Here is an 8915-nt window from a genome sequence, read left to right on the forward strand (position 1 = left end):
AAGCGTGGCGGGCACGGGCGCGCAGGTGTACGTGATTGGCGTTGGCGCCTTTGATCCATTGCGCAACACGGTGGATGATCTGTCCACTTTGAATGCTTGGGCGCGCGAGTTTGCCACCACAGAGCCTGTGGCTCGCTGGTCCACAGCAACACTGGCCGTCATCCAGACCGTGTGCGACCGCTTCGACGGCTGAGATGAGTGCACGTTGTCGTGTTTATGTTGTGTGTGTCTGTGTGTGTTGTATGGTGTGTGTGCGTGCGTGTGTGTGTCTGTGTGTGTTGTATGGTGTGTGTGCGTGCGTGTGTGTGTCTGTGTGTGTTGTATGGTGTGTGTGCGTGCGTGTGTGTGTCTGTGTGTCTGTGTGTATGCTTCTTCAACTCGTATCATTTTTGTGGTTTGCTGTGCCAGCCTCTGCGACGTTGGATTGTATTCTTTGAAAATGATGAAACAAGACATCAACTAACAAGAGGAAGGAGAGGCTAGTGAAGAACACACACACACACACACACACACGTACACAACGCACACACACACACGTACACAACGCACACACACACACACTTCCACGCTCAAGCCCACATTGCGTCGACGACGGCCCTGACGGCGTTGTTGAACTTCTGTCGGTACGCGTGGATCTTTGCTTCGGACTCATCGTCCGCCTTTGGGTACACGCGATTGGTCAACAGGACCGTGATGATGCCGCGCTCAGGGTCGTTGCAAACCTCCGTGCCCGTGTACCCCGTGTGCGTGAATGTCGTGGAGGAGAGGTTGGCGCACCCACGGTACGTGTTCATCTGGTAGTTGTTCGTGTCCCAGCCGAGCGCGCGGCTGGACTGCGTCAGGTTGTAGGCCTAGCGGTGAGAGCCAAGAGTTGCGGTGAGCGTGGACGAGCATTGATTAAGTGTGGGTGAGAACAAGTGTGGGGAGGTTTGAACATGCACGCCTACACTTCAAAAAGGGCAAATGAACACACGCAAAGGGGCGATCAGTAGGAAGACGCTACTGTCTGAAAAACAAGCAACGCACACAAACACACACACATATATGTATACAAACACACACACACGCACAAACACACACACGCACAAACACACAAGCACACACACACACACGCACACACAAGCACGCACAAACACACACACACACACACACACACAAACACGCACCGTCGTGAACTTGTGTGCGGTGGTTTTGTTGACAAAGTCATCGCCGTGCTCTGCAAACAAAATGCGTCGCGTAAGGACAGCAATGTCGCCTGCGGTGCTGAACAGGCCCGCGTGCCCGGCAATGCCACCCAGGGCATAGGCGTTTTGGTCCGACACCTGTCCTTGGATGACGCGGTTGCGGTATCCAGGGCCCGGCGCATCTGGAGTTGTGTCGTTCCACGTCGGTACACAGTTGCCCCACCTGTGTGTGTGTGTGTGTGTGTGTGTGTGTGTGTGTGTGTGTGTGTGTGTGTGTGTGTGTGTGTGTGTGTGTGTGTGTGCATGTGTGTGTGAAACAAGGGACGTGATGCACACTTGCTTCACTGGGTGTAGCGTCAGCGAGCGTGACCTGCGCCCTTCACCAACAGAATCTTACTCGTTCTTTGGCGGAAGGAATCCCGTGTGATCAAGGTTCAGCCGCTCAATGACAAACTTGCGCACGTACGCCTGCAATTGATCAAAATGGTGTGCACAAAGAAAACGTGCAGTGTGCTCTCATTGGCAGGATGAAGGACGCACACACGCACGCACGCATTCACACACAAGCACACAAGCACACATTCACACACAAGCACGCATTCACACACACACACACTTATGCACGCGTTGGTGACCTCATAGTAGCACTGGTCGACGGGGTGGGCTGTGTCTGAGATGCTGCTCACGTCCACGCCGGCCAAGCAGTCCTGCACTCCCGCAGACAGCACGCACCAGCGAGTACACGTCATGATGCATTTCGTGACACGGATGCAATTCGCGTGAAATACACAACTCACGTCTCACATGTCACAACACACACACACACATATTCACAAATGTCTCACGTCACACCACACGCATCTCGCACATACGCATCGCGCAGTTCACATCACACACACACACACACACATACACACACACACATACACACACACACACACAAACATCTCACGTCATGTAACTTGCACGTGCTTACCGGTCTAACTTGGGCCTGCGAGATGTAGTTGAGACGGCGGGCCAGGGTGCCGACAACGTACATCATTGTGATCATCGACAGGTCTGGATATGTGATGACAGCGTGAGGATGATATCAATGACTCGTAAACGGCAATGCCATCACAACGCACAGCTGGTTAGCAGCAAAACTGTACAGCTCATGACACACACGTTCACACATACACACACACATGTTCACACACACACATGTTCCACACACACAAGACACACACACACACAAAACATGCATACACACACAAAACATGCATACACACACACCTGAGTAGACGTATTTCTTGCCGATGGGGTTCTCCAGCGTCTGCTTCATGAGGGCGGTGAAGATCTGCGATTGGCACGTGAACACCTCCGGCGGGTCGCGCTGCTGCGTTGCAGGACAAGCAAACGCCTTGGACCAGTACCCGGGGTACGGATCAGGCGGGTATCCCGAGTTGTGCAGGAGGAGGTTGAGGACCTTGATGGGGCCTTTTCCGTTTTGGGCGTAGGGAGCACCCAGCAGGCGATCGGACGACACAAGCTCGTCCAGCTGCAGCTCGCCACGCTGATAAAACGTCATCGTCGCTGTCGTAGTCGCCAACACCTTGGTTGATTCATATGGGCATTGTGCATGTGCATGTGTGTGTATGTGCGTGTGAGTGAGTGAGTGTGAGTGAGTGAGTGGATTGACGCGAAACGCACACAGTGAACAGTCTTCACAATGACGATGAAGTACAGAATGTGGCCGTGCCTTGCCGACTTGTTTGAGCGGTAATGCAATCGTGAAAGCACATGTGGACCGCAGCCTCCGTCTCAACAACAGCATACCTTTGTCAAGCTGGCAAGGTCAAACTTGGCGTCGGAGTGCATGGCTGGGTTGCCTTGGCTGAATGGCGGAGGAAGGCCGTAGGTGAATGCACCCACTGCGTTTGAGTACATGGTCGCTGTCTTGTTCACCACCAGTGCCACTGCGCCCGGGAACGCATGGTCCACGACACCGGCATGCAGGACATCCGACACGCTCGTCCAGGGATCTGCGCGATGCAACCGCGCAGGAACAGCTGATGTGGCCGGAACACCAGCCAGTGCAGCCAGCGCTCCAACCACCACAACAAGCAGCCCAAACATCTTCACACGACTTCTTGCTTGCTTGTTTGTCTTCGTTGTCGTCTCGACGAAAATTGTTCATATTTTCTGCGAACGTTCTACAACCACGACGAGCAAAAAGCAGGGAACGCTCACTGCCAACTGCTTGGTGCTTGTGGACACACACGACGACTGACCACCATGGAAGACAGCTTGTCAGAGTAAGTGGTGGCGTGGGTGTGTTGCGCGCGTTGTGTGGTTGACTTTGTGTACGATCTTGCTGCACGCTGCTTTTCCTCACAAGTTGTGCTTGGACCTCCTTCCCCAACTTGGTTTTCTCCCAATCAGTTTGAGCGGCCACGAGTTTGAGCTGGCCAAACGGCTGGATGCTCAGGATGCGGCGTACTTGGTGCCGTTCGAGGGCATGGACAGTAAGTTCACGAGGGTGCTGGTGGATGGCACGGTGGTTTGTACCTGTCTGCGAGTGTGTGTGTGTGTGTGTGTGTGTGCGTGTGTGTGTGTGTGTGTGTGTGTGTGTGTGTGTGTGTGTGTGTGGGTGTGGGTGTGGGTGTGGGTGTGTGTGTGCGTGTGTGTGTGTGCGTGTGTGGCGCGTGCTGAAGAGTGCGCGCACCTCTCACGTGAATACCACCTGTACAATGCCCATTGCCTGTTGCCCCACAGACTCGGGTGAGGAGATTTGCAAGGCGTTTCTGCAAGGCACGTGTACGCGAGGCAGTCTGTGTCCGTTTCGCCACACAAAGCCCACCCGCAACGTAGTTTGCAAGCATTGGATCAACGGCCTGTGCCGCAAGGGTGACAACTGCGACTTTTTGCACATCTACGACCTCTCCAAGATGCCCGAATGCCACTTTTTCCGAAACGACGGTACGCATTGGTGTATGTGTGTGAGCGCGCGTGTGAGCGCGCATGTGTGCGCGCGTGTGGAGCGTTTGTGTGCGCGTGCGTGCGTGCGTGCATATGCTGCAGCTACCATACAGTGCTTGTGTCGTGTGTCTCTCCGTCTTTGGAACGCTCATCTCACCAACGCAACAACAACACACACAATGCCGCACGATTGGATTGGCAGGGCACTGCGAGAAGGGCAAGGATTGTCTGTTCCTACACATTACACCAGAGCAGCGTCGTCGTGACTGCGCTTGGTACTGGCGCGGCTTCTGCAAAAACGGTGCGTGCGTGGGCGTTGTGGCTACTGCGCCCATGTTATATATTACCGCGTTTGGAGTGCTTTGCTTTCTGCATCTGCTATTGTGCTCGACCCAACGACAACGCTGAATCCACGCTTCCACGCCACCTACTTGCTTGAGCTTGTACGTGCGTATGCGTGTTCTCATGGGCTGTGTGCGTTCTGTTCTCTCATGCATTTTTCTTTCCTGTCCAGGCGCCAACTGTCGATTGCGGCACCGCAAGGCGGTTCTCTGCCCAAACTACCTCGTCGGGTTCTGCCCAAAGGGGCCAGACTGCCAACACATGCAGTGAGTTGTGTGGCCTGCGTGGCTTGTGGTGGCGCGTGTCGCTTGCATGGCTTCAGTCCTCAGTGCGGGCGCATGGTGTGTCCTCACCAGCCCCTCTCTGTCTGTCGCGCCTTCGTGTTACTGTCATGTTGCTGTCATGTTGATGTCATGTTGCTTCCCCTCATGCCACCACCACCGCCGTCACCACCGCAGCCCGCGCTGGGAGCTTCCGACCTCGAACGCCATCAATCCCAAGACAGGGAAACCAGACGACAAAATAGAAGGTCCGCACACACGCACACACACACACACGTTGCTGTTGTTGTTGTTGTTGTTGTTGTTGTTGTTGTTGTTGTTGTTGTTGTTGTTGTTGTTTATGTTGTTGTTGTTGTTTATGTTGTTGTTGTTGTTTATGTTGTTGTTGTTGTTTATGTTGTTGTTGTTGTTGCTGCTGTTGCGTGTATTTGTGTGACATTTTCAGTGTTCTGGTTGTGGTGTGTGCGTGCGATTGGATTAGCTGTTGCCAATCAGGCAGTGGTTTTGCACGTGCTCACTTTGAGTGCACATGTCACTGTGTCAGGTATGAGGCGCGGCCCACGACAGCAGCAGTCGGATCAGCCACAGTCACAACAGCTACCTCCAGGCTTTAATACCATGCGTCAGCAGCAACAACAGCAGCAACAACAACAGCAGCAGCAGCAAATGCAGCCGACACCGCCCATGCCACCTCCATTCTTCATGCAGCAACAACAGCAGCAACGACCTCCACGGCCACCGCCACCACAACAGCAGCTGCTGCAGCAGCAACAGATGCAACAACAGCGGCCACAGGCGTTTGCACCCAATATGCGACCGCCGTTCCCACCCACGTCTGGCGCCCCACCGCAGCAGCAGATGCCTCCGCGCCCACCCATGCCGCCACCTCAGCTCCGTCCCCCACAACAGCAGCAGCAGCAGCAGCCATGGCGACCGCCACCCATGTCACAACACGGGTTTCCGCCCAGCAGCCAGCAGCAGCCTGCCCGGCCTGGCCTGATGGCGCCACCGCCACGCCCAGGATTCTTCCCGCAACGGGTGAGCGCAACGGGGCGGTGGTGGTAATGCTGTGGTGGTGGTGGTGGTGGAGCAGTGATGGCGGCGGCGGTGGTGGTAGTGTCGTTCTCCTTTTATTGTGTGTGTGTGTGTGTGTGTGTGTGTGTGTGTGTGTGTGTGTGTGTGTGTGTGTGTGTGTGGTGCATCGCGCCTTACTGCCGTCGCAAATTGGAGAGGCGTTACCCTCACTCACTGCCAAACCACTGCCATTACCATTGCTGCCAACAGATGCCGATGAGCCAGGGCCCGCGCATGATGCCGCCATTCTCCATGGGCCCGCCACCACACTTCCAACAACAACAACAGCAGCACCAGCAACAGTTCCCTCGACCACCCATGCCACCACCAGGGCGCAGATGACCACGGTGCAGCGCACACACACAGGCACAGTTTATGCTTGTTCTTCCTCGTTGAGCTTGTGTGATGGGTGGATCATGTGTGCAGATAATAAACAGATTCATGCCAATGAATGCAATGAGAAAGAGAAACCAGCGACGAACGAAAGGTGCAGTGAAGGACACCGAGCGAAGCGAAGAGACAGAAAAAAAAACACACACGTCCTCCTCACAGAGGATGACATCAGTGAGCGGAAAAAATAAGTTTTCATCACCGGCACACATTCAAAACCACCCGAAATATGCGTCAATCGCTTCCATTTTCCGTTGGCTGTCCCACGCACAACAGAGAACGAAGACAGCAAACCTCAGAGCGCAAGCACAGAACCATCTTTTCCTGTTACCTCCGGGATTGCCGATTATTCACATTGATGCCAACGACTTTCTGCATCCAAGATGGCGCAGCGCAGATCGGCCACCGCAGCAGGCAGCACTGACGGAACACCGCCGTGTGTCAAGAAGAAAGAAGGCCGATTGTACACCGGGAGCCTTGACAATGAGGAGTACGACGCCTTCAAGAAGTGGCTCAAGAAGCAGCGCAAGGAAAACTCCAGGACGCTGACGGTGGACGCAAAGCTGGACATCGTCGCCGTGCAGGCGTACTTTCGCCATGAGAAGTTTGTCAACGCGAACAAGTCAGGGAGGCCCAAGCAGTATCGGTTCACGGCACTCGCAAAGAACGTCCTTCAGCGCAGCACAGACGTCTGTCAACAAGCATGGAAGGACTACGAGCGCGCGCAAGCGGTGTCAGTCGCAGACAACGACGGGCCACGCGGGACCAAGACGACGAAGTTCAAGCGCACTGAGGCATTGCGTGTGAAGCTGCAGAACTGGTTGTACGAGCGCACTGTCAAGGGCAACCGAACTGTGGCAAAGGACGTGCTCGGCTTCTTCTGCTCCTCCGGTGTGCTGCCGATGTACTCTGATCCCACTTCGAAAGCGAACGCCCTGAGAGCTGTGCAACGATACCTGGAGTCCCTTGGCTACGAGAGAGGTCAGCGAGGCGGTTGCACCACCTACATGGAGAAGGAGGAGGTGCTGATCAAACGAGACGCGTACATCACCCAGATGATCAAGGCCCGACAGCAGCGGCGACGCATTGTCTACCTCGACGAGAGCTACATACACCACCACTACCGCCGGCATGATGAGTCGCTGTACGACCCCGGTGATAACCGCCTGCTCCCCAAGCAAAAGCACAAAGGCCGGCGCTTCTGTTTCATCGCGGCAATCATCTCAAGCGACCCTGCAGTACCAGAAGCAGAGCGATCCGAGGAACATCGTGCACAGCTGTTACCCGAGACGCTGGACATCTTTGAGGGGGGCAAGAAGCAGAGTGGCAAGGCGCAGACCAAAGACTACCATGGCATGTTTGACAGTGCGTACTTTGAGCGCTGGATGCAGACGCTGCTCGCCACGCTCGACGCCCGTGGCATCAAAAACACCATCATTGTCATGGACAACGCCAAGTACCACAAGTCACTCCCAGCGGACACGCCCAAGCAATCATGGAAGAAGGCAGCCATGGTCGAGGCCTGCACGGCGCGCGGCCTGCCAGTATCCGACACCGACACTCGGGCCTTGCTGTGGGCCAGGCTGCGCGACCACATTGCACAAACAGTCAAGCCCGTCGTCGTGCAAATGGCAGAGGACGCTGGGCACGAGGTGCTGTGGACACCGCCGCATTACTCCGACCTTCAGCCCATCGAGATTGTTTGGGCAAACGTGAAAGGAGACGTTGGTCGACAGTACAACTACGACACAACGTTCAAGGACGTGCGCCAGCGGTTGGACGAGGCGTTTGCAACCCTGACACCGAAGACAGTTGAGGGATGCATTGCAAAAGCAAATGCTCGGCTGGATGAGCTTTACAGGCAGATCACGAGCCTCGATGAGGTGGATGAGGAGGCAATCGATGATGGGGTGTTCGATGACGGGCAGCGTGATGATGATGATGAGAATATGGAAGAGGTCGATGTTGTGAACGAGGACAAAGACAAGGACAGTGACGAGGACAGTGACGAGGACGACGATGAGGGTGAACATGAAGACGAGGATTAGTGTGAGTGGTTTGCCTGTTGTGTGGTTCATTGTGACTTGGTGGGTGGATGTGGGGTGGGGTGCCGTAGTCAATTGTGCTGAGGGAAAGGGGGTTTTTAGCGTGTTCTCTGTGGTCGAGAACGGCGAAATAAATCGTCAAACACGTTAATGTGATTTTCCGCTCACTGATGTCATCCTCTGTAAGCGCATATGCAAGCGAGGGTACATGACACGTGATGGAGTGCTTGCTTGGCGTCGTGTGTGTGTGTGTGTGTGTGTGTGTGTGTGTGTTTGTGTGTGGTAGATTCTCTTCTGTGGTCGACGGAATAGTAAATGGCAGTGGTCGTGTATTGATGATGATGATGATGATGATGATCTGAACATGTTGCAGATGATGAAACCAACCCGCAGACACACATACACACTAACACACTACACAACACACCCACACCCACACCCACACCCACACCCACCCACACACCCACACTCAGACACACTCAGACACCCTCAGACACACGCACTAAACACAACATGGAGCTACGCGGCGGTCCCCTTTGTTTGTTCTGCGGATGCGAGTATGCGATCCCACTTGACTAACTGGTCCGAGAGGATCAGGACGACGTTGTTGGAGGCCTGCAGCAGCGAAAACACCCGGT

At 54.8% G+C, this 8915-nt stretch overlaps 4 protein-coding genes across 4 annotated transcripts in view; 3 read left to right on the forward strand and 1 right to left on the reverse strand.

Moving 5' to 3' along the window:
- Positions 1-193, forward strand: part of PTSG_11996 (uncharacterized protein) — a gene marked incomplete at both ends in the record, with an annotated part of 2501 nt that extends 2308 nt beyond the window's left edge. Inside the window, one exon of the mRNA XM_004995845.1 lies at positions 1-193. This exon is cut by the window's left edge and continues 264 nt beyond it. Coding sequence (XP_004995902.1) covers positions 1-193 — 193 coding nt within the window.
- A 217-nt stretch (positions 194-410) lies between these two features.
- PTSG_03327 (uncharacterized protein) lies at positions 411-3357 on the reverse strand. Its single transcript, XM_004995846.1, has 7 exons — positions 3003-3357; positions 2460-2778; positions 2161-2243; positions 1820-1891; positions 1582-1652; positions 1167-1407; positions 411-851 (listed from the first exon to the last, which is right to left on the reverse strand). Exons 1-7 carry the CDS (start codon positions 3300-3302, stop codon positions 570-572), a joined length of 1368 nt encoding a protein of 455 aa, XP_004995903.1. The 5' UTR covers positions 3303-3357; the 3' UTR covers positions 411-569.
- Positions 3358-3375: 18 nt separating this feature from the next.
- Positions 3376-6310, forward strand: PTSG_11997 (mRNA 3'-end-processing protein yth1). The gene is made up of 8 exons (XM_004995847.1): positions 3376-3481; positions 3609-3691; positions 3942-4145; positions 4348-4446; positions 4660-4753; positions 4946-5016; positions 5313-5806; positions 6053-6310. The coding sequence occupies exons 1-8, from the start codon at positions 3462-3464 to the stop codon at positions 6182-6184; spliced, it is 1197 nt and encodes a 398-aa protein (XP_004995904.1). The 5' UTR covers positions 3376-3461; the 3' UTR covers positions 6185-6310.
- Positions 6311-6488: 178 nt separating this feature from the next.
- On the forward strand, positions 6489-8495 carry PTSG_03330 (uncharacterized protein). The gene has a single exon (XM_004995848.1). It carries the CDS (start codon positions 6616-6618, stop codon positions 8278-8280), a length of 1665 nt encoding a protein of 554 aa, XP_004995905.1. The 5' UTR covers positions 6489-6615; the 3' UTR covers positions 8281-8495.
- The last annotated feature ends 420 nt before the right edge of the window (positions 8496-8915 follow it).

This window comes from Salpingoeca rosetta, assembly GCF_000188695.1.
Source record: "Salpingoeca rosetta unplaced genomic scaffold supercont1.7, whole genome shotgun sequence".
Taxonomy (NCBI): Eukaryota; class Choanoflagellata; order Craspedida; family Salpingoecidae; genus Salpingoeca; species Salpingoeca rosetta.